A 24,324-nucleotide genomic window follows, 5' to 3' on the forward strand; every position below is an offset into this window, starting at 1 on the left:
GCACAGTAAAATGCATTTGAATAAACAAAAGCAAAGCATATTAGTGCTGTGAGTGACTCCAGCAGGAGCGAGGAAGGGATGTGCTGGCTTGCTCTGTGCAGGGAAGGGATCTTGGCGAGGTGCTGAACCATCCTTCCTTTCTTGTGCGGGCTTTTCAGACAGACCTAGCAGCCACAGTGGCAGGGATGGGGACAGGGACTCTTTTTGGCTCCATGGAGGAGCCAGGGATAGCCTAGGTGATGCAGTGTGTCTGGAAAGCAGCTCCCTGCCCTTGTGATGGTCATAAGTGGTAGATGAGGTTGATAATCTTCCACCCTTAAAATGCTCTTTACTCTTTCTCCTTTTGAACAAGGCTGTGCTGATTGTGATGGGTATTGTTGCTCAAACAGATTTGGAGGTGCCCAGGGATCGATCTGCCATCCTCAAGTGCTGCTCTGAGCATCCCTGTTGGCATCTCTTGGTGTGTGTCTGGCTGTTACCAGCCCATGGGGTTAAGAGATGTTTCCTCAACCCTGTGCTCAGTGAGGATGAACAAATGAAAGCCTTCATATCTCATAACCGAGCTACCTTCTTTCTTCTTTCATATTCTCTCCTTTGTTTTGCTTTTCTATAAATTATTTAGAGTTGTGTGAGTGGGGAAGACAGCAGTAACTGCATTTCAGTGCTCTTCAAAACAAAACAGCAAACAAGATCTGGAGCAGAATATTAAACTCACCAAGGGCTTCAGGAACTGGCAATAATGAACTTATACAGACCGAACCCCCTGCCCCCAGCTGGAAGCTGCCTGTCGGATACCTGAGCTGGGAGAGATGTTCCCAAATGCTCCCAGCAGCTCTGCTTGTGATGCTGTCAGGCTTTGTGCCTTGGATCGAGGCAGGTTTGTGCCTTGCCTAGTCTGATCCTTCCAGACTGTGCCAATTCACCGTATGCTTCCTCCCAGATGGGCACTCTTCCCTCTTGGATGAGGCTCTGCTCAAGGAGCCAAGCTATGGTGTGTGCTGCTTACTCCTCCCTGCTGAAGCTGCTTAGAGCCTGGGTTGCCCAGGATGAGGCGGCTGTGACTCAGATCTGGGGTTTCTAGACTGCAGACATAAATAGATGTGCTGTGGGCTTTCCACTCTGACCTGGTGGCACATGCAGGGGAAATGTGGTGACTCAGACATGCTGCTCCCAGGTGCTTGGCCTGCACATGAGCAGCAGTCACAGCTGGATTCCTGTGGGGATGGGGAATGTGGGGTGGAGAAGCTGCAGCTGGTGTGAGCAGACCCCAGGTACCTGGAGATGCCCAGGGACTGGAAGCCAGTTCAGCTTGGGCATGGCTTTGCAGCTGGATTGAAGGTGTTAAGGAGGCATTAAGGGACACCCAGCTGGAGTGTGGCTGCAGTGCCACAATGAGATCAGCCTTTCCCTGGTGCCCAGCTGGCACTGCCAGGTTTCATTGTGGTCACTGGGGACGGCTGTGGAGCTGTGCCTGCATCCCAGGGAATATCTCAGAAGGGCACAGGGTACTGTGACCCCAAGATGGTGAAAAGTCTCTGTCTTGGCCCACCCATTCAAAGGATGAATTGAAGCTCTTCAGTTTTCGGTCCCAGAATTGTTTATTGTATCTTATCTATAAAATTTTTCTCCTGCCCTGCTGAGGTCTGTCCAGCAGGACAGTTCCAGGCACTCTGCCTGCCCCCGGGGTGGTGTTATCTCTTTATTCTAAAAACTAACTATAACATGTTTGCAATTACTTTCTAATACCTATCACCTATGTTAGACAGTGAGCTTCTACTCTAAACCAATCTAAAAGTGCCAACATCAGTGCAGATGGTGGAGGTAGAGAAGAAGAAGAAAGGCTAGACACGCCCAAGTCCTTCCATCTTGTCCCCAAAACCCTGATTCTAAAAATCCCAAAATCTACTTTTTCATCCAGTGATAATTTTTATTATTACACTACTTAAACTGCTGTGGCTTTCAGGTCTTCATACAAAGCTGGTAATTTGCTCCACGGGTCATATTCAAACACACAGGTGTTCTGGGCTGTGTGCCAGGGTCTCTGAGCCCCCTGGCAGGGGTCCCAGCAACTCTGGACTCCCAGAGGGATGCCCTGAGTTCCGACAGGAATCCACCAGCTCCCATGGGAAAAGCTCTCCTCTCTGCTCTTGCTGAGCTGCCTTGTGATAAGGCATCAGCTGGGACTTGTCAGCAGGCTCCAAACGCATTCGTCGCAGGGGCTGTCAGCAGAGGCTCTTTCAAGTGTCACTTCCCAGCATTAATTACCAGGGATGGCAAATCCAATGGAGATGGAGCAGTTCTGCTCAACCCCCAGCTGCCTGTGCTGCAGCTTCCCCCCTGTGCTGGGCACTGACTGATGGCAGGTGCTCTTCCCAGCACTGGGGATTTGCACACCCCTCTCTTGGTGTCTGTTGGGTCAGTTTTTCTTTCCATGAGGGAGACTGTGTTTTGTTGTTTTTGGTTTCAGGCAGGGATTTGCTCTGGATGGCTCTGCTCTGTGCAGTCTCTGCCCAAGAGGCCTGAGCAGCACAAATGTTTTGCAGATCACGGCTCAGCAAGCCAAACTTTCCTCCCCAGCTCAGGCAGTGATGTGGATGGGAGGGATGCTCCCGTGTGGTGGCAGAGCATCTGAAATGATTCCCAGCACAAACAAAACACAGGAGTGATGTGCTGAATAATGACATCTAGCAACAAGCGTGTCTGAGTGATAAAGTTAATGAAATTACAGGTTCTGACCTGATACCAGGCTCTGCTGTGGGGAGATAAACAGCAGGGCAAAGATGAGATGTTTATTTCTCCCTAGCTGCAGTTGTAATCTGGATGCACTGTGCAGGGCCATTAACGTTATTACTGTTATGCAAAATCATTTTTGACTTGGGGGGAAAAAAAAAAAAAAGAGCAAAGAAAGAAAAATCTCCCAACTGCCTAGAAAATGTAAAACTGACAAAATTAGAATTGCAGCAGGAGCACAAGCTGACCTGGTGACACTGTACAGAGCCCAGATGAATTTAGACAGAAGAAAAATCCAAGGCAGTTTAGGAAGAAAAGTAGAAAAGTAGTCTTTTTTTTTTTTTTTTTTTAATAATAAAATGAAATGGAGCGAGGCAGGAAGCAATAGCCAGGCTGTCCTAATTATCCAGAAGGATCCCTTGAGCTGGGATAGAGCAGGGACTACTCTGTCTCCTCATGGGTTTGGGTACTCTCTGGGCAATTGAAAGGTCTCTAGGGCTTTGTGCTCAGTGGGTGTGCATGGTGCCAAGTGGGGTCTGCTGGTGTGGGGTGCAGTTTCTGGGGTCTTGGTCTTTGCTGGGGGGACCCTCCCTCTCTGAACTTAGCCCCAGTAGGTACATGGGGTTCAGTGATTATGGGAATTTGGGTAGATTTGTGCAGGTGGTGTCACCTCCTCACTGCCTCTGTCCTCTCTTCACTGGGGAGTTTCCAGTCCATGCTCCTCATGAGTCCTGCTCTCCTGCTCTTCCCAAGCAGATGGCCTCAAGCTCCATCCCTTTGGGAATTCCTCACGTGCTTTTCTCTTTTAATATACACAGCTCTCATCCTCACAGACACAGCTTCATCCTACAGCAGCAGAAGCCCTTTGCTTTTGTCCATCAAGTCCTGTTGGAGGGACTTTGGGCCCCAGGCCATTGCAGGTGGCACTGCTCCATCCCTGTCTGGGATGCACTGGATGCACAGTGATGGAGTTGGCAAACAAAGGTAATGTCCAGCAACCTCAGGATGGGATTACCCACAAGTTCCTCATGGAAGATTTTGCCAAACCAAATCTCCTAAGGATCAGCAAGAAATAGAACTTCTGCCTGGTGAAAATTGAGGAGAAATCAGACTTGAAAATCGACTGTCTGCAATTCCACTCCTACAACAAAGGACCCATCTTTATTTCTCAGTTTCTTTCATGTTCGAAAAAAGAACATTTCAAGCAGGCCTTTGTGCTGGCTTCACAGGCTCTGCAGTCTGGGTATGGCCTCCAAGTCTAGACAGGAGACAGGACTTATTACTGATGGTTCCAATGATTAATACCATGGGCATATCAAAGGTGTGGTTGGGCACTCATCTTGAATTCCTCTCCTGGACTTACTTCTCCCCTGCTGTGTTGGCTCAGGTAAACCTCTGAAGTTTCTCTTACTTAATCCATGGATGCTTTTCTCAGTAGTGGTAGTGAGATGCTTTTGAGCATTCCTGAAAGATGGTCTGGCTCCTAGAGTGCACCTGGAGATGTGGATCCAGCTCCACTCTGCCACTGGCTGCTCTGATAGCCCTGAACATGTCATTTAATGGTCCAGTCCTCACCTGGGGGTTGGAGAGGGAGCCAAGCCAGACAGCAGGCAGGGCAGCATAAGGAAATACTGAGAACTGCTGATGTCAGGGCTTGTGGTCCCCACAGCCTCCCAGCCGAGCTGCGGGGTGGTACAGCCCTGGAGAACTGTGGGAGAAAGGATTTAGGAAGGGAAGACAAATGGCTGTGAGGTAAAGTAAAAAGCAGGGGAAGGATCCTGATGATGGCAAGAGAGAGCTTCCTATGGCCCCCACCAGCACTGGAGTAGCTGTTCTGGTGGCTGCATCTCAGAATTGTTTTTTCTTCCAGTGGAGACTCCTCTGGGGAGAGGTAAGGCAGTGCTGTGGCTGGAGGGAAGGATGTTGGGGCTGTGGAAAGGGACATTTTGGGGGCTGAGCTGTGCAAGAGGAAGGCAGGTAGTCAAGCTGTTCCCTAGAGTTGCATTCATTGCAAATACCTGAGCTCTGCAGTGTGTTGGAGATGAGATTTAGAGTAGGAGTGTGAGTTGGGGGTGATGCCCTCACAATGGACAGGTGATGGGGCTGCTCTCCATGCTGGAGAAGGGAGAGCACTCAGGCAACAGGAACTGGATGTCTGGCCTGGTAGTGATGTCCTTGAGGTGACAGCCTGGTGTCCCTGAGGGGACACTGGTGCCTGGCTGGGCTCATGGCTGTGCCAAGGTGTGCCACCCCTGGTGCCCACACTGGGGCTGGGAGCCACTGTCTGCTGCTGCTGTTGGCTCGAGGAGTCAGCTGCAGTTCCACCCTGATTCCCAGCATTAACCAGAGGCTTTCTGAGCCTTTAATAAATAAAGTGATGGCTTAACGTTTGCTGGGGCTGAAGGCTAAAATGGGACACTGCATCAGGCCAGCATCTGATGTGTCTTGGGGCTGTTCTCTCCACTGACCTGATGGGATCGTGACCCTCTTTGTACGTGATCAGCTTTTCCCAGCTCTAATCCCAGCCAACTCCTTCTGTAATTTATAGGGACCTTTGAAAATGTATATTCTCATAGCTTGCCAGTGAAAAGTGGTTTTTTGCAGTCCTCTAGTCCTGTCTGAAAAAAACAGCTGCAACTTTCAGCTTTAAAGAAATGAAAAAAAAAAAAAAATTAGTGGGGGCTCGACAGGGCAGGAATTGGCTCCTAATTCAGGGAAGCACTTCCAGACATGCTTAGGTAGTGTCTCTAGTTAATAAAGATGTTTAAGCTGTTTTCAAGCCCAGCATGTTCAATTGTAACTGAATTGAATATATTAAGGAGGGGAATGAGGGTCCCAGTTAGAAAGGTTACACCAGCCATGCCATTGGGTCTTTGGTTTGTGGTGATGCCACCTCAGTCTTCAGTGTGGATTTGAAAATGTCCTGACCTGCCAGGGAAAAGCTGTGCTTTGCAGAGATAAACACTGTCCTAATTAACATATTAATGTATTAACTGTCTTTGGAGGTCTTTGGAGAGATGCCAGGCTGGAATTTTAGGTTTATTTAGTTCATCCCATTGAAATGGTTACCTCCACCCCAAATCTGGGTTGTCCTCCCCACTGTGGGGGGAGGGAATGGTGGGGCTGCAGGACAGGGTCCCCATCCCTTAGATCCCCAAGGAAGTGGATCAAAGCAGCATCACGGATGTGCAGGAGCACACTCAGGACACCTCTCCCACCAGAGCCATATCCAGCATAGTCCTGCCTCTAGGAATGGCACAGAAGGGACAGGGAACCTCCTGGGGTTTGGGGCTTTCCTCTGGTCCTGCAGCCCTTGGCTCATGGATTTTGTGGCCCATGCTTAATGACCAATTCAGGTTTAAACACCCAGGGTCAGCCAGGGCTCTTACTGGCTCATGGCAACTTTGCTGTGGAGAAGAGGATGGTGGGGCTGGCTCCTACTAAGTTTTAATGTTTTTTCTCCCCTCTCTTTGCTGCAACCTGCTCATTAATTTGATGAGACAGAGGAGGGAAGAAGCAGCTGGAAAAGTGGCTTTGAATGGTGCCATAGGGACTGGAACAGAAGCAGGGTGGTTTATTATGCCAGCATTTTGCTTAGCATCCTGACGAGATGCTGGATTTGTGAAGTCCTCCTGTTTTGCAAGGCTTGGACTGGTCTCACCCTGATACTCCACAACATCCCAAGCTGAAGAAATACCCTTGGTTGCCCTCTCTTCCAGCCACAGCTGGGTGACTTCTGGCTCCTCAAGTCAGCAGCAGCTGTTGAATGAGGAATTTTGTGGAGTTTTGTGGGGCTGCAGATGCCCAGTGGGGATGTCACGGCAGTTTCATGTGCAGTAGTCCTGATTCCCCAGGTGTCCAAAGTGTTTTCCATCCAGGCAAAATCACAAGCTCATGGAAGATAAGCTGTGAAGTGCTGGCTGTCCAAGGAAAATAAGCCATCAGGAACTATATTTATATAAATGCCAGGTACACATTGTTCATCACTTTGTGCATCACTATGAATGTTTGATAAAGCACTACATTATTTAAAAGTGTAGCTGAGCTGTGGGACAGTTGTTGACCAAGATTAGCTTCAAGACGACTCTTTTTTTTTTCTCTGTTTTTTTTTTTCCTTCCTCTGATGGAAAATCTAAAAAAATAATATGATGGTTGTTTACTTGCCTTGGGGGATTTCAGGTGTCCTTGTCTCTCCTGAGTTTCTTAGCTGGGTTGCGTCTTGTGTGCAATACAGAGGACCTGGGAGACCTTCAGCTCTGACTGGGGCTGTCACAGAATCCTGGAAGGGTTTGGGCTGAAAGGAACCTAAAAGACCATCTGGTTCCAACCCCCTGCCATGGGCAGGGACATCTTCCACTAGACCACGTTGCTCCAAGCTCCATGCAACCTGGCCTTGGACGCTTCCAGGGATGGTGCTTCCATGGAATCAGCACGGAGTGAAAACCTGCCACTGGTTTCTGAAGTCAGACCGATCAGAAGGGGATGTGGGATGAAGGAGAACAATCCCACAATGTTCCCCCCATTTCTACTGGAAGTACACGGGTGCTGGTTAGGACTCAGCCCTTGGGATGTGGGGCTCAGAGCTGAGGCTGCTCTGGATCCTGTCACTTGAGTGAGTGATGGGCTTGTCTTAAACCAGAGAACTCAGCCCTTTTTCTCCTTGGCTTTTAGTGGCATTATGGCTCCACCAGTTGGCACGCAGAGATTTTTCCCCATCATTCCATCCCAGACTTGTGGGTTTTATGGGGAAGGGAGCAGGGAGGGCAGCTGCAGCACCACCTCTTCACTCTGTTTGTGTGTCCTCTTCCCATCGGTTGTGTTTTACCTGGCTACGGCACCGAGACGGTTTTGTCAGCTGGCTCCTAAGGAAGATGGATTGAGGCTGGGCACCTGTGCTGATACTGGGTCTGCAGGCACCTTCCAGCCCCATTTATCATTAGGCACTGACCTCCCTGAAGGACCAGTGGGAGAGGAAACTTATTAACAAGGTGCTTCAAATCAATCCTTTCTGACGGCCCTGCTGAGTTACGGCATTTGCTGCGACTCTCCCACTGGGTCCTGTGAGTGTGGCAGTGCTCAGCCTCACTTCTTTACCTGTGTGGCTTGGAATAGGTTTGGTTTTGATATCCTGGGCTTTCTGGGTGTTCCCAGGTCTTCTCCTGAGCCAACAAACCAGCTCTCAGCTCATTCTCTACTGCCTCCACCCTGCCCAGTGCGGGAGGTCGTTGGTTCTTTTGGTGCCGCTTTTGGAGCTGAAGCTCCTGGCCACATTGAGAGATTTTGGTAGTTTGTCCTTCTCCTGTGTGTTGGCATCACTCCCTCAATCATCCTGGCACGTGGCACAGCATTGTCAGTACTGTGAAAAATGTCACCTTGTCCGCTGGGCAGAAGAAATGTGTTTGCTAACTAAAAAGTTAATTCTGCACCATGCTGCCGAGCACGGAGTTGGGGAGTGGTGGAGACTGGCCAGGGACCACTGTGCCACATTTCCCACCCGTACTGGCCAGCTGTGGCTGTTCCTGGAGCCCTGTCCTGCCCACATCCATCCTTTGGGGTGCTGACACTTGCTCACACTCACTTGACAAGGTGCTGCTGCCTCCAGGTTTGTCCCCCAGCAGTGGCTACTCAGACAGATGGGGATGGGACTTTTTCCTGCCCTCAGTGAGTCCCTGCCCCAGCTGGCTCCATGGGCAGTGTCTCCTCTGGCTCTGCAGAGCTGCAGGAGCTGTGTGGTGGAGGGAGGGAGCTGGAGGTCAGTGCTGTGCTCTCGAGCCAGTGTCTCTCCTCCACACAACCCTAGCCCCGACTGCTCCATGTGCCCATTAGCACCAAATCGGGAAGCTTCCTCCAGAGGGTTATTTAACTTTTCAATTATTTGATAACTTGAGGAGCATTAGCTGATACCGAGGGTCTGCCCATCTTCCCTCATCCTCTCTGCTCGCTGCCTAAGCAAAAAAGTTATGATGTCTCATAAAAAACCCCAAGTTAAGGGTTTTATTAGGGCTGAAAAAATGGGAAATGGAGTCTCTGTTCGACTGGACCTCCTCAGTGCTGGGCTGGGGGGAGATGGGACAGCACCCCACCACCAAGGTTTTTCCTTGCAGGACAAATGGGATATAGAAATAAATCCCTGTACATGTTAGGGAAGGGGTGTGCTGGAAAGTCTTTGCCCCATTGAAGAGCTGAGGGTTTCTTGGCCAGAAACAGCTCCTGGGAAGGAGCAGCTGGAGCAGCCCCAGGAGTGCAGGGACCCATCAGTTTTCGGGAGGTGCTCTCCAGGCAGAGGTGTGAGCAGAGGCGGGACTGTCAGACCACAGCTCTTCAGTGTTTGATCTTTCCTAATATGTTTATAATTACATTGCATTATCTTAATTACCAACAGGAGAAGTGCGGGGAGCGGGGGAGGAGGGAAAGGAGGGAGCTGGAGAGGCAGGGAAGGTGCAGGGTGATGAGTAACTCACAGCCTCCATCCACAGGGCCACGGCTGTGGTTGGAGTTGGAAATGATGCTATTAATACAATGCTTATTCATTTCCCATCATAAAAACATGGAAGCGCATTCCGAATGAAATTAACATTCCGTGACATTTCCCGGTAAACGGCGAGTTTGCACACATGAGTGGAGGCAATTAGCTGGGAAGTGACTGAGCACTGTGACTGGAGAGAGGATGAAGAAGGGTCAGGGCAGCTGGTGCCGGGTGGGTGCAGTCAGGGGCTCCGGCTCTGCCCATCCCTTCCCAGTGGGATGGGGGTCCTGCCAGCTCCTGCCCACCCAGCTGCAGTCAGCATGGGAGCTGCAGATGTTCTCTCCTGCTCTCTTCAGATGGGGGAAATGGCAAAGCTTGGCAATAAAGGTGAAAGGCAAAGAGTGGGTGCATGTCCAGAAGGGTTTTGGGGTGCCCTGGGATCCCTGCCCCACTGCAAGATGCTGTTCTCCATCCACTGCACACCAGCCTTTCCTGCCATCCCCTTTCCTGTCATGCTCCAAAAGCTTTATTAGAACCCAATGGAGACTTTTCCCCAGATTTGTTAAACTACTGAAAACTTCTGATCCTATCAGGACTTTTTTTTTCCCTGCCTCGTACCAGATAAGGGCTGTGCTGGCTCCGAGCCCGGAGCTGAGGGTGGTGGAGAACAGGGTAGGGAAGCAGTCATCTCATGAATATATGAAGGAGGAAAGTACATTTGTTCAGTTTCTTTCAAAGGAGACATCTTGAAGAAAACTTTATCTCTACTTCTGCTCCCTCCCCCTCCAATTTGCAATTGAAATCAGACTTTTGCGTATAAAGATCTATTTTTATAGCGACAGATTTATTAATGTATATAATAAACTATTAATGTATTAATAGCTATGTATTAATAGCTGTGCTAAAAAAGATGTACACAGCCTCTACTTTAAAACTCAACAAAAAGGGCCAGGAGAGAGAAGAAAGAAAAAGTCAACGTGGAATACAAGGCTGTTTTCAAAATGCTCCTGGGTTCCTCTCTCCTGTTGCTGAGTGTGAGCCCCACTTCATAAAAGAGCTATTTGGAGATCCTCCTTCATCCTTGCTTTTGATAGTTTTTGTATATCCACATACATAGATAGATATATACATTTAAATAAAAGTATATCTATGGAGATGTATTTATATATATCTGTATTTAAATAAAACAGATATACATGTCCTGAGTTGGCTGTGGAATGCGACCAGCAGCTTCCCTGTGTTTCTTGGACACAGTGGCTGCATGTGGCACTTGACATGGACTGCTGGAGATCAGGGGACCAAAGGGGACGGGTTCTCCTGCTCGAGAGAGGTTTGGTGGCTGGGGAAACACATGGAGAGCTGAAGTTCCCAGTGCTCCTCCTGCCTTTGCCATATTCCCATGCTCTGTGGCAGGATGTGGCTCCCTAAACGTGTTTTCCTCTGAGTACGTGCGAAGCTGTTGTACAAATCTCTCCCACTGTCATCACATCAGCATCAGTGTAATTACCTAATTTTATGCTACTAAAGCTCAGTGCTTTGTGGAGCTCAGTACCTTCAGGGTGGCACTGTTGAAAATCAGTCCACATCCCAGTCTCAGAACAAACACCGTTAGTTATTTCATGCTTCGGAAAGCAACAAACACCCATTATTTAGAGCTGGTGAGAAATCAGGGTTTCCACCATGTGGAAAACTTCCAGTATTGTGAAATTTATGCTTGTTCCAAAATAGGATCAGAAAGTCAATTTCTTGAAATACTTTGTGGAACAGAAATTTCTAAAATATTGATCGAGAAACATCAAAATGAGCTTGCTGAATATCAGGGAGTTGATTTGAAGGAAACAATTATAACGTTATTAAACTGGCACTTTCCTGGTGTTCCCATGGTGTGTTAGGGACGTGATGATGTATTAGACCTTTAGAGCCCATGTCAGTGGTTCCCAGGAGAGTCCCCTGCCCTGTGCCTAGAAAAAGCAGATTATTTGATAAATACTGGAAGTGGTCAGTGAAAGGGCAGGAGAGTCTTAGAGAAGAGCTAGTGTCTGAGGTAAGGGGGCTGCATCCTCCACATTACCATGCAGGGCAGGAGGTAGAAACCTCACTGACTTTGGCTTGTAATTGTGCCCCAACTTTTTCCATTTAATCCTTGATTGAGTTTGTCTTGTTGCAAAATGCTCAGTCAGGCAGCTCTTGAGATGCTCTGGAGTTATTCCTCTCCCTGAAACTCTTGGAACGTTGTGGCCACTGTTAATATTGAGGGATCAATAACTTGCCTTCTGACAGCCAGAAATCAAAGAGCGAAATGGGAAAACCAGATGCTTAAAACCCTGTATTTTATAGAAATGTGTTTTAGCCAATACCTAGTGTGGGAAGCTCTGATAGGAGCTGCTGTGGGCATGCAGGTGTTGTGTGAGGAGAGCATGGATGGTTGTGGCTCCAGGAAAAGAACCTTTAAGCCAGACACCACAGACTTTGAGGCTCAGGGAAGCTGTCACCTTTGCAGACCATAAACCTCACTGTTCTGTTTTAATCAGATGCAAAACCCAAGCTGTGGGACTGTCCAGCTCTCCACCACCCAATGGCACCACAAAGTTTGAGCCTGGTTTGGGGAGAAGGTGCTCCACTGAGGTCCTCAAGGCCACATCTGAAGACTAAAACACCTCAGCAAGTCTGAGAGCTTTTTTCTGAGATCTAAGGGGCATTTCCATCACTGCTGGCTGGGAACATAGAGACGTTTTGTAGTGCCCTGAGAATGTCTTGGAATAGTGGAGACAACACCCAAAAGCAGCTGGTGGGGGCTCACAAATTGTTCATCTCTCAAACAGAGGTGTGGGTGGTTGTACTGATCCAGGCCTGGGACTCTGAGATGTGGAATCCCTCCTGGGATGGTGAGATCCTGCTTGTGGCATGTCCCCAGAACAGCCCCCCATACCCACCCAGTGTGTCTGGGAGGGTGCAGCTCTCCTGGCTGTGCTGGAATGAATGCTGCTGCTTCCCTTCTCCAGTGCAACGTATTTTTTACCCAAACATTGCTCATATTGTTCAGCTGATGACTACTTTTTTTGTTGTTGTTGTCATTGTAATTTTTAAGCCAAACAACATATTTTCCCACTGCAATTTGTGCCAGCAGAAAGGAAGGAGCAGAGAATGGCTCTGGGTTGGAATTGTTTTGTGGGAGACGTGCAAACGAATAGGGGAGCCATAAGGAGAGCAAATCTCCTTTCAAATAGAATATGGGGGTGGACAGGAGGGAGGTGTTTGTCAGGAATGTGTGCTGTGCTTTGCAAAGGTAAGGTGACCTTCAGCTGTGTCCTTAAAGTGCTGCCAGAGAGGGAAGCTGATTTTGTGGGGGCTGGAGAGCCTCGTGATTCCCCTGCTCCTGGGGGGAGATGGAGATCATAGCCTCGTGCCAAACCTCGGGGTGGATCCCACCACCTCTGCCTAGCTGGGTGGAGAATCTCAGCACAGTGACGGAGATGTGAGCTCAGCAGCCCGGGTGGATTTATCCTGGAAGCTGGGGAGGGGAGAGAAGGCGTTTGGCAAGCTGTGCTGGAGGGGAGGACAGTCCTGTCTCCTCTGAAATGTGTCGTGTTCGGCCAGTGCTGGGAGGAGCTGGTGCCTGGGCACTGCTGACGTGGCTGTGTCGTGCTGGGGAGCAGCATGTGGGAGCTGTGGAGGTGCCAGGAGCTGCTGGCTGAGCCTGTGTTTGGTACAGGCAGTGCAGGACTCTTGCAGGGTTGTGTAGAATAGAGCAGTTCAGTTGGAAGGGATCCACAAGGATCAGCTAATCCAACCGCCTGACCAATTCAGGCTTGGCCTGTAGTTAAAGCAAATTATTAAGGCCACTGTCTACCCCACAGTAGTGCTTCTTCCCATCCTTTTTTGACTAGTTGGAACCTCCAAGGGCTGCTGTGGGGAGGCCCAGAGAGCAATTTGGTTTGCAGTCTCTCTCTGGATGTGATGAACAGCCCCAGCAAGTGCTGTCTTATTCCATTATGGTGCAGTGGTCTCTTCTTTCTCCCTTTTGGCACTGTTGGCAGTGCATGAAGGGCTCTCCCTTCATCCTTCAACCCTCATGCTCACATAGTTGAAGCTCTGTTGTTTTTCATTTGTCACTGAGGGCTTTTTCTATGCTGCCCACCCATGCCAAACTCTTCCTGCTGATATCATGTCAACAAGGGTCTTTTCTAATTTCTCACTTTACCTTTTTTTTTTTTTTTTTTCCTTCCTCTTTTTTCCCTGGTTTACTTTTCCCTCCTCCCTCCTGCTTCCCTTACCCATTTTCTTTCTCCAGACCCCTGAGCTCGGGCGCTCAGAGAAGCCAACGATGTGCTGGCACACCTGTGCAGAGCAGTGAGCTGCACCAGCCCTTTGCTCCCAATTCCTGCAGTATTTGTAGCATCATCCCAAACAGCCAGTGGCTGAAGGAACCCCCCTCCTTCCCTCTTGGTGTTTGCTGCACTGACAGGTGTGGGAGCAGCTGCCCCAGGATGGCTGTGCCAGCGTGGTGGCCAGATAGGCACAGTCACCACGGTGCCAGCAGGGACCATGAGACTGCTGTGACCTCGTTGAAGGCATGGTCTCCTCCTGCTCCTCCCTCCTCCTCTTCCTGGCCTCCTTTTGGTAATAAGCCTCAGCTGTGCAAGCCACTCCAAACCTCCCTGCTCTACCTCCACAAGTCCTGTATCACACAGCCCCAAGGTCTGGCTAACTCTCCATCTGTTCAGGGGAGGCCCTGCCACACATTCTGCTGGCCAAGGGAGCTGCAGGGTCAGGCTTCCCCCTGTGAACACAGCAGCAGGAGGCTGAACCACCCCAGTGCTGCCCCAGCATCCTTCCCTGGCACCTCAGGGGGGGATAAGTGCTGTAGGGATGGGATTGGATGCTCTTTGGAGAACCTTTCCCAGCTCAGGATATGTTTTTTCCTCATGTGATCTGACGCTGCAGGATTCAGCTGTGCCTGCTGTAAACGTCGGGGGCTTTGGGGAACTCTGTCTTTGATCTGTGGTTCCTGGGGGAGCCTGGTACTGGAAAATTCAAAGACATTACACAGCTGGTCCCTTAGCTCCCTCTCTTTCTGGAGCTTTCCTGAAATGATTCCCACTGCTGGCACTTAACTCAGGCAGGGAGTTTGATCCTTGTTTCTCTGTTGCCTGGTATAGCTGGGTGGATGCTCTCCCTCTGTCTCCCAGCATGGCAGCACTGGACATTGTTTACTAACTGGTCATTGTTTTATTAGTTTCATGTGAATTGTTTTGACTTAATGACCAGTCACAGTCCAGCTGTGTTGGGACTCTGGAAGGAGTCACAAGTTTTTTATTATTATCTTTTTAGCCTTCTGTCTGTATTGTTTTTCTATTCTTTAGTATAGTTTAGTATAGCATTATATAATATAATAATAAATTAGCCTTCTAAGAACATGGAGTCAGATTCATCATTTCCTTCCTGCCACGGGGGACCACGAAAACACCACAGGACTCAGCTCCAGCTTACACAAGGAAAGCTTTCATGGGCAGTGGGGACACGGTGGCCCAGCTTTTTGTAACCACAGCCCCTTTGCTGGTGTTGCAGCTCCCGAGGTGACGCAGGAGACGGTGGAGTCGCTGATGCAGAAGTTCAAGGAGAGCTTCCGCACCAACACGCCCATTGAGATCGGGCAGCTGCAGCCCGCGCTGCGCAGCGCCTCCGTGGGCAGACGGAAACGCCGCAGCCGGCCCCGAGGTACGTGGCCACGGTGCCCCAGGACTTTTACATTTTACACTTTACAAATCATGAACTGCATTGGTGTGTAACTCTAAACTCCACCGGGGGAGACCCCCAGTGTAAGGCTGTTTGGCTAGCTACAGACCCCAGGCCACATGGTCTTACATGGATGAAAGCAAACGATGGAGAAGCGCTCTTTTCCACGTGGGGATGGGAATCCTCTGTTTATTGACTTACCTGGGGACACCTCAGACTCTGGTCACTTCCCAGGTGGAAAAGAGGGTGCGGTCTGATGACAGGAGACTTTTATGCCCAGGGGAAATGAGGGGTGGAGGAGGACCACGGCCAATGGGATACCAGTAGGGAGGGGCGAGTGGAGGGACTGACCAGGAAACAGACCACCAGGGGGGTACTGGGGACAGGGGTGGGTGAGGGAGAAACCTTGTGATATAACACACAAATCACATCAACAGTGCAAATTACCAAAATGCCCAGTGCAAACAACTAAATAACTATTTAGTGCAATACAACACCCCAGGCAGGTGCTGTCGGGGTGCCTGCCTTCTTGAGAGCGTCTCTGCTCTGGAATGTGTGAACAGTTCCCTCAGCCCACCAGACACCCCAGCCCAGATGTTGTATTCAATGCCTCACCAGTGAGCTGAGAGGACTCTTCGTATGGAAAATCCAACAGGGTTTATTTAGGGATGAAATGAGGGTCCAGGACAGGGCAGGAGGACAACCACAGCTGAAGGGAAGCAGGGATGAAGAGCCAAGAACATGGGAGGGTCCAGGGTATAAAACTGGGGAAGGGTAGGCGTGGTCAGGACATGAACACACCAATGGAGATAGAGACAGGAGGAGGGGTCAGAGTGGGGTGATAGAGTTTTGGCCAATGAGGGAGCAGGGAGAGTGTGGTGTTCTGGAGAAGACCAACAGGGAATCCAGGAATATAGAACATTCTGGAACAGGGGAGTGAACTTTAAATGACAAACAGAACTTAATTTTCATTGAGGGGCAGGGAACCCTGGGAGAATGCTCCAACTTCTCACTGTAACCTAAACTGGGGAGTTCTCCCAAGGCATCCCAGCCCCACCACTACTGACACCATCTCCCACACTCCACATGAAGTGTTGGTAGCTGTTTCCATCTTTTGGTCAGACTGAGCAATCCTTTTAAGCTTGAGAGCCAAGGACACCCTACAGCCTCAGGCCCCAAAAAGTAAAAACAGAAGTGAACTGGGGGTATATTGGGGGTAAATTACTTTATTACCTGAAGCTATAATTGGAAGATTAACCGCTGATATGCAAATAGGCTAAACTTATATCTGTCAGAAAAACTTGTGACCATCATCCAGCTTGGGTGCAGCCTCTGGGAGGCTTTGGCTGCCCAAGGTGTGCTGTTGAAGGCCTTTAATAAATTCGTATCACTGAAGGGGTACTGGGGACAGCCAAAGGTGATACATTGACTCCATCAGCAGAAGGCATGAAAAGACACTTTATTATTAGAAATCTACAGTTCTTATAGACACACTGGTGGGCCTAAGACCTGATTGGCCTTTAGGAATCTTCTCTCACACTCTTGGTGAACTATGAATAGCACACTCTGGAGAATCATATCTATAAACAATGGTTACAGAAAGAGAGATAATAATTGTTTGAATTCGTCTAAGTCTCCCACAGCTTCTAAAATCCTGGGAGAACTATGTCTCTCTCTGTTCAGAGGATATGCAATTACTACAAATACCTACTTTTATTGTCTTAATCTTTTATTGTCTAGCCTCTGTTCTAGGTAGCCACTCCAAGGCATCAGCCATGGCCAGAGGAGCTTGGCTGGGGAGGAAGATGGGAGCCTCCTCACCCTCACTGCTGAGCGTGGGGACACCAGAGCTCCTCTGTGGTGGGAGGAGAGAGGGACAAAGCCCACACAGCATCCTCTGGGTGGGCTGGTGGAGGTCCCTGTGAGTTGTGTCACATCGTCTCCCCTCCAAGGGATCCTGCTGCAAACCCTAAGTCCCTATCAGCTGCCCCAGCTAAAACGCAATGAAACAGTTTCTTGTCAGGTTTTAGTTTCGTGAAGAGCTGAAATTCATTTTGGCTGTCACTCACATTATTGGGACATCTCTTCTTTCTGCTTTCCCAGAGCTTGAGGGCTTTAGGAGCTACAGAGAGAGTGGGAGCACAGCATTCCTGGGTCTAAAGGCTGCACCACAAAAAAGGCTGTGCCAAGGGTTTGGGTCCAGGTCTCCATCTCTGCAGGGGGAGGAGAGATCAGCTCCCTTCAGGGGTAATGGGGATGAAGGTCCCTTGGCCATGATCTGCCCAGTGCACTGAGGGTCTTTGTGTCAGCCCTGGCAGCTGGGAAGGAAATTCTTTTTCTTTTTGTTTACTCTTGGTTTTGTTTTTCATTTATTTATGAGTCTGAAATGTGATCTTTTATTCCTGATATGTTTTCCTGCGATACAGGCCTGGAGAGGGTTTTTTTTTATTATTATAGCTCTGTCCATAAATAATTTAGTTGGTGTGAAGAAAATGTTCTGACTCTTTAACTGGTTTAAATTATTTGGTTTGTTTTCTAGTAGCTATTCAAATACAGGTCTCTGGATTTTAGTGTGGGTGCTCTGGGGTCCATGGGGACTGTCAGGGAAAGTTTCCCTGATTCCCTGCTCCAGCCTTTTTTTTTTTCTTTTGTGTGTTTTTATTTCATTTTTGAACTGGAGGTAAGAGGCTTTTTGGTCACTAATTGAACAAGTCAGTTAATCCTTGCAGCTGAGCTTAGGAGGAGGCACAGTGCCCAGCTGCAGGCAGAGCCTCTGCCTGAGTGGGAGCAGAGTGTGGCCCTGAGCCAGCCTGACTTGTCCCCTGTCTCTGGAGACACCCCCCACCCCATTTCCCACCTCCCCAAGGTTCCTCTGCCTGTTAGTGACCATGGGAAAGTCAGTGGTTATCAGGACAAGAGAGCCTTGGTCTCTCTCCATCTCTCCCCACTGGTTTCCTCAGTGTGAGAAAATGAGATTGATTTGTACCCAGAGTCTGTGAGGGAGGAGGAGCCTGAGGCAGTGTGTCCCACAGGCTTCAGGAGGGCACTCTGACTCCCAGTGTCCCCAGTCACAGGGATGCCTCGCCAACACATCCTAAAAAAGAGATTTTAAGCTCTCAGTCCTCAGGAATCCCCAAAAAGCCAGGTATTCCCAGTGTCTCCAGTGGAGATCTCGCTCTGCACAGCCCCATTCCATCCATCCTTTTTTCCTCTTAATTTAAGTATCTTTTTGCTTGTAGAGGTGGTGGCTGGGTGCTGTTGCTGAGCTGATCCATGCCTTCCCCTGCCCACTCCCTGGCTTCTGTGCTGGAGGTTTTGTTTTTACAGCCTGTGGTTACCTGTGCCCATGGCAGGCAAGTGGCTGGAGTGCAAACAACCCCTCAGGGTAAAGGATGATAGCACAACTCAGGATGTTTACATTTTCCATCCAGTTGCAAGCATAAACCCTTTGCCTCATTAATCCATTGCAATCCACGAGAGTTGTTTTTTCCTCCCCCTAAATGAAATTGTCCATTTGGGATCCATTCATTTCCTCCTAACGGCCTCGTGACAGTTCCACTGATGGAGTTTGCATCCAACTTTGTTTCTGAGTAGTGACAAGTCAGCCTGATGGATGCATGTGTGTAATTATTTTCTTGTGGTTTGATTTAATTAATGTTTAACCTCATCAAAGCCCTACAGCTGGAGCACTCTCCCTGCAGGAACTGAACAGCAGAAGGATTTCCTCTTCTATGGAAAGGCTCTGAAAGGGTTTCCAAGTGCTGTTCCTTCAGAAGGATGGGATAAACCATCCAAACCTGATCCCCAGCCCAAGGGAAACAAATCTGGGATAAACTTTGCCTTGCTTTAGTTCCCTGCTCTGAGTGTGCATAAGCTGCTGCCCATTGCTCCTCATTAAATCTGATTTAGCCCTGAGTGTTTCCAGCAGCTCTGGGAAAGGGGTTGTTTTCCCAAGTAGATTGATTTAAAAAAAAACAAAAACAAAACACCAAACTACACCACCCTCTCTATTTACAGTGCCATATAACTTTATTTTGTCTAATGACTCTTTCATACAACCTTTCTCCCTAAACACTTCTATGGAGTGAAGCACATTCAGAGCTTATAAATAATGGAGGGAGAGCGAGGATGGAGAGAGCCGAGGGTGGGAGGGGAGGGCTGGAAGGAAGAGGTCTCTGCTGGGGACTGGCAGACCTGGAGGGAGGGATGCTGCATTCCAGAGCGTTTATTGATCCTGAAACGCAGCCCCGGAGCGTCCCAGCCTGGCTGCCCCAGAGCCGGGGAGCGATGCCCTGGGGAGAGGCAGCAGGGCAGGGGCAGGGGCTGTGGGTTTGGCTGATGGACCGGGCTGTGTGCCCAGCCCCGGGGCCGGGAGGTGCCCTTGGGGGTGACTGCTGTGCTCAGAGAGGGGGTCTGGTGCCCTCTCCTGGGGCAGGGCTTTAAAAACACTCTGGATTTGGGAAGAAATAACCCATACTGGTCCTTCTCCTGAGACACCAGGTGCTGTTCATCGGGATGTGCTGCCTACTGGGGATGCAGTTCTTGTGCTGTGGAGGTCCTTGCTGTGCCCTGAGTTAGCCAAAGGTCCCTGAGGGAGGAGAGCTGAGGCTCAGCTGGGCTCATCCGTGGTCTCTGCTTTTGTCAGAGCACCTCTGCTTTCACCTTGCCCTGTCTGACTGCCCTGTGGTGCCTGTGGAGTGTCACATTTTGCTGGTGAGGCTTTTCTGGAGTTCACCTGGGAGCTTTCACGTCACCTGAGTCATAATATCGTGTCCAGCTCTTTGAGTTGGTCCTTGGTGAAAATAAAACCCTTCAGGCTGTGCAAGGGCTGCTGTCTGGGATCAGCATGATCCCAGATTTTCACAGTGGAAGCCCATGGCTCTGTCACCTGTCTGTTGCACCTCCTGCACTGCTGGGGTGTTTTGGGTGGAGACAGAAGGAAGAGGGAAGATTGGTGAGGTGGAAGTATTCCTCAGCTGTATGTGAAGCCAGTCACAGGGTGCTTTGTTTTAAAGGGCTTTTTTTCTTTATACTTTCATGGTTTTGGGGTTGACTGGGTAAGTTTCAAAAGAAAATGTTTGTGTATTTATTTTTTTTTCCTCCTTAAATCTGCATTTAATTTACCTTTCTCTGACCACATTTGGGGTTTTTTTTGGTTTTTTTTTTCTGTTTTGTTTTTGTTTTTTTTTTTTTTTTTCCTTTCCAGTTTTCTGGTGCTCTTTTCAGGGTTAAATTAATTGAACTGAAAATTTCCACTTAGCTAATTGCAGTGCCCTGCCAGGGAGGCTGCTCCTCACCCTGTTTTTCCTGGGAAGCCTGGGAACAGAGAGCCTTGTTGGACCCCCAGAAGGCAACATTGCATAGGGGGAGTGAGCATGGAATGGGGTGAACCCACCGTGGTCAAGGAGGGAAGCTGTGGGTCTTGAATTCTGTGGTAGGTACAGGGATTTGCCCTTTTTCTGGAGGAAAAGGAAGCAGAGAATCCTTTTTCCATTGATAGTGGCTGCAGGGCAGAGGGATCACAAAGACGTCACCCAAGGTGGCACTGCTGGGGACAAAACAAAGCTTCCACTTCTATTAAAACATCCACCTTTGCAGGATTAAGTTGCTGAGGTCAGCTTGGCCTCAGATAGGAGTTATCCAAACAGCTACTGTTACTTATTTCTTTGTTTTAACTCCGTTTTGATTCCTTTTACATCTATAACTCTTTCCCTGAGATGTTCTACGACCTCCTGGCTTCAGGGAAAGGATTAAAAATGTCATGTTTGTTCTTTATTTCCTCTTTAAAGACAAAAATCTCACTTTTAAAAATATACACGTGGCTTCAGCTAACAAAAAGTCGTTGGGGATGACTCTGGTTCCTGAATTTTATTTCCTTATCCCCACACTGCATTAACGGGACCGTCTTTAATTACAGCATAACGAGGTGTTTGCCTTGGCACCCCGCCCTGCTCCCCACTAAATTAATGCTGCGCTCAGAACAGGCGCCCTGCCCTGGCTCCTGCCTGAGCTGAGATCTATTTGAAGGGATTAACGAGTTTGTAAATCTGCAAACAGGATTAGAAACAAGAGCATCTTCCTTGAGCTCCCCTGCCCTGCCTGTCTCCTGCCCCGCTGCTGGCTGAACGAGCTGGGCAGGGCTGGGCAGGAAGGGGAGCTTTGTTTTTTCTCCAGTCTCAAAAGCAGGAGTAAACTGGGTGTAAAGAGGTTGTTTGTCCCTGTGAGAGCTGCTGGAGAGAGTTGCCAGTGCATTACTGATACCCAGCCCTTCAAAACTGCCATTTTCCTGTTCTCTGTCTTTAAAGCATCTTATTCCAGTTTGTAACTGATTGCAGTGATTAGGATCTTTTAGTTTTCTGATACTGGGTGTTTTTCTCCCTGTTTTTGAAGGAAAGGGAATGCTGGCCAGGCAGGACTCCATGACTTTACCTCAGTTCTGTCCTTTTTCATCAGTAATTGCTCATGGGTGCTCTCTGCCATGAGCATCCTTGGCCCCATCGTGATTATTCTCAGCCCTGTGCCCTGGTGAGCAGGCTGTGACCAAGGCTGGTAATGGACCTGGAAAAGGAGGCATTGTCCCAGTTGGAAATGTCTCACTGGGATAATTTGGTCAGATTTTGGGGCCAGTTAAACATGAAATCAGGTTCATGGCAGGATTACTTGAAGATTAGTGTCCCTGTGTCCTCCAGATAGCCTGAGCTGGGTTCTGAGATCCTCAAAACCACCACTAAGATGTGGTCCCGCATCCTTGATGGCATGAAGGTGTAAAAGCACATCCCTGGCAGCTGTGTGTGTGCCCCAGGCTGGTGTTGCCAGGCTGACCTCTGGCACTGCATGTTGGGTCAGAGGAGACATTTCCTCTGCGGGCTGGGGCCCCGCGCCGGGTCTCACAACTGCTGTATTTATACATCCTGCTCAGTGCTGGGTAATCAGAAAATGCAATATCGCTGTCACCAGCTCTCTGAAGACATCCAGCCTGAGTAATTTAACATGTCAGCTCCATCCATCACGGAGATGCAGCCGGCACACAAACGCACAGTGGCCGGAGGGGGCTGGGCCGGTGGCTGCCAGAGCAGCTGCTGCCTGTGCCAGCTGCCTGGTCACCTCACAGGGGTGTGACAGCACACAGAGCACCACGTGGCTCCCTCTGTCCACCCCAGCCATCTGCCTGTGCAAAAGGGGCCAGCTCTGGTGCATGGCCAGGTGGCAGAGGGGTGTGCCATGTCCTACCTGCACGGGCAGTGTCCAGGTCCCTCTCCCAGCAGGGGCAAGGGCTGTGCTGAGCTCTCAGCAGTGGGGGGACTCTCCCATAGCTGGTGTCTGTCCCCCAGCCCTGCTCACTGCAGCAGCCCCTGCTCAGAAGGGGATTTGCAGCAGGGCTGCAGCCCTGGCTGGTTGCCCAAGGGCCTTCGTTAGAAGCCCAGGTTAATTAAGATTTTCCTCACTCATGCAAATAAGCCTTATTGGCCTTACCCCTCTGCTGTGTCTCTCAAACCCCTTGGTGTGGGTGTATCACGGCACTGGAAGTTTTCTGTGGTGTTTGTGGCTGAAGAGGGGTTGATGATGGGTCATGGTTTGGGATCTTTAAACCCCCCAGCCCCCTGCCCAAGCACTGAATGCTGCTGCGTGCAAGCATTGACCCTCCCTGCTGCACCCAGGAGGAAAGGAGCCAGCAGAGCCCCTTCCTGCCCTGCTGCTGAGACTGCCCTGGAGGGCACTGCTCAGCCAGGGCAGGGCATGGCCAGGGCAGGAGCCACGTGCCGAGCTCCTGGCGTCCCTCTGGCTCCTGCCAGCCACCTCTCATCGCCGTGATTGAGGATTTCAGAGGGCAGAAGGCACCGCTCATTTTCTGTTCTCCTGCCAAGAAATGGGGAAATTGTGCTGCTGCCTAGAATAAAAGATTTTTTAAAAACACTAAAATATTTTAATGGCAGTTTAAAGGGCCACTGTCAACCCCCAGAGGCCTCTTTGCTTTAAGCTCTGCAAAGATTGAAGGACTTCTGCCAATTAGAGTCTGTGGTGCTTTTTAAGTATCCATTGCTTCTTGGTGGGTCTGGGGATGGAGCCAGCTGGGCTCCTGCTGCATCCCACACCAAATCTGGAGAGGAGGAGGCCTGGTGAACCTTGGGCCAGCCCTGCTCCTGTCTGTCCTGACTGCTGCTGTCACAGCAAGCTGGGGGAGCAGATGGGCCAGATTGGGTACTGAGGAGCAGGAAAAACCCTCAAGGGGGTCCTGGGTGCTCCCCAAGGGCTGTATTCCCCCTGTACCATTTGTCCTTGCTGGGTTTGCTAAATTTCACTGCATTTCACCGTGCAGGTGTCCTTGGGGAGAGCAGCTGTCACACTCAGGGGTTTTCTTTGTAAGTCCCTTGAAATATATTTATGTTTTTATTTCTGAGGGTAGAATGTGTCTTCTTACATTCACATCACTATATGCACTGTGGGGTCTTGATTTTTGATGAAATAATGAATGGTAAAAGTTCCTGATTGCTACTGGTGACCCCAAGCAAAGAACCTCAGCAAGGAGAGGGGGTTGTTGGCCAAATCCTCAGCTCTGCTGAGGAGCTCCTGGCTCCACCTGCTCCTGAGCATCCCAGCTGCCAGGGCTGATTTTTTCCTCTCTATTGCCTGCAGGTGGGATCGGGTTTGGACGTGCCAAAGGCAACTCTGGCTCAGAGGCAGACGATGAAACCCAGCTCACCTTCTACACGGAGCAGTATCGTAGCCGGAGGCGAAGCAAAGGTACAAAAGTCACAGTCACACCTGTGACTGCACTCTGCTGTCAGGGGAAAAGAGATGCTTGAGCACCCTGGCTGTCCCATGGGTGCTGGTGTCTGATACTGCCCGAGTCTAAAGGAGAGCCACACCAGTCTGGGGTGGTAAGGACACCCCCAGATGTGCTGGTTGTGTGATGCAGCACCGTGCAGAAGCCATAAATCCCATTTCCCAGTGATGTTGCTGAGGTTCTGGGTTTGTTTGATGATTTCTAATATCAGTTACCTTCCACATGCCCTGGCACTTCCCCAGAGCTGCACCAGTGGGGAGTGGTTGTGTCTGTCCTCATCCTGGCACCCGTGCAGCTGTCAGGGATGGTTACCCTGGCAATTCCTTGCTCCAAACTCCTGTTTTCTGCCCTTTATTTCCCATGCAAAGCATTCATTGGATGAAAATTGCCCAGCCTTCCACTTGGCACAAAGGCAATTAAAAAGAACAAATTCAAAACGAGGGTTGGGGCAGGGATTTGTAGACCCAAGTCCCTTTAGGCTCTTTTGTGAGTTAGAGAAGCCAAGAAACTGAAATATCATCTGGAGTTCGAAATTAGTGTCCACATTTCCTCTCATCACATCACGCCAGATCGGTTTTTTTGTCATTTTTTTCGGGATGCTCAGCCC

The 24,324-nt window shown here is 49.7% G+C and overlaps 1 protein-coding gene across 3 annotated transcripts in view; it reads left to right on the forward strand.

Moving 5' to 3' along the window:
• Window positions 1-24,324, forward strand: part of ASTN2 (astrotactin 2) — a 326,876-nt gene that overhangs the window by 81,955 nt on the left and 220,597 nt on the right. For all 3 annotated transcript variants that reach the window (XM_059864813.1, XM_059864814.1, XM_059864815.1), the window contains exons 4-5: window positions 14,765-14,914; window positions 23,567-23,674. In XM_059864813.1, the coding sequence (XP_059720796.1) occupies window positions 14,765-14,914; window positions 23,567-23,674 (258 nt within the window). The remainder of the gene's footprint in view (window positions 1-14,764; window positions 14,915-23,566; window positions 23,675-24,324) is intronic.

Source organism: Haemorhous mexicanus, chromosome 21 (genome assembly GCF_027477595.1).
Source record: "Haemorhous mexicanus isolate bHaeMex1 chromosome 21, bHaeMex1.pri, whole genome shotgun sequence".
NCBI classification, from domain to species: Eukaryota; Metazoa; Chordata; class Aves; order Passeriformes; family Fringillidae; genus Haemorhous; species Haemorhous mexicanus.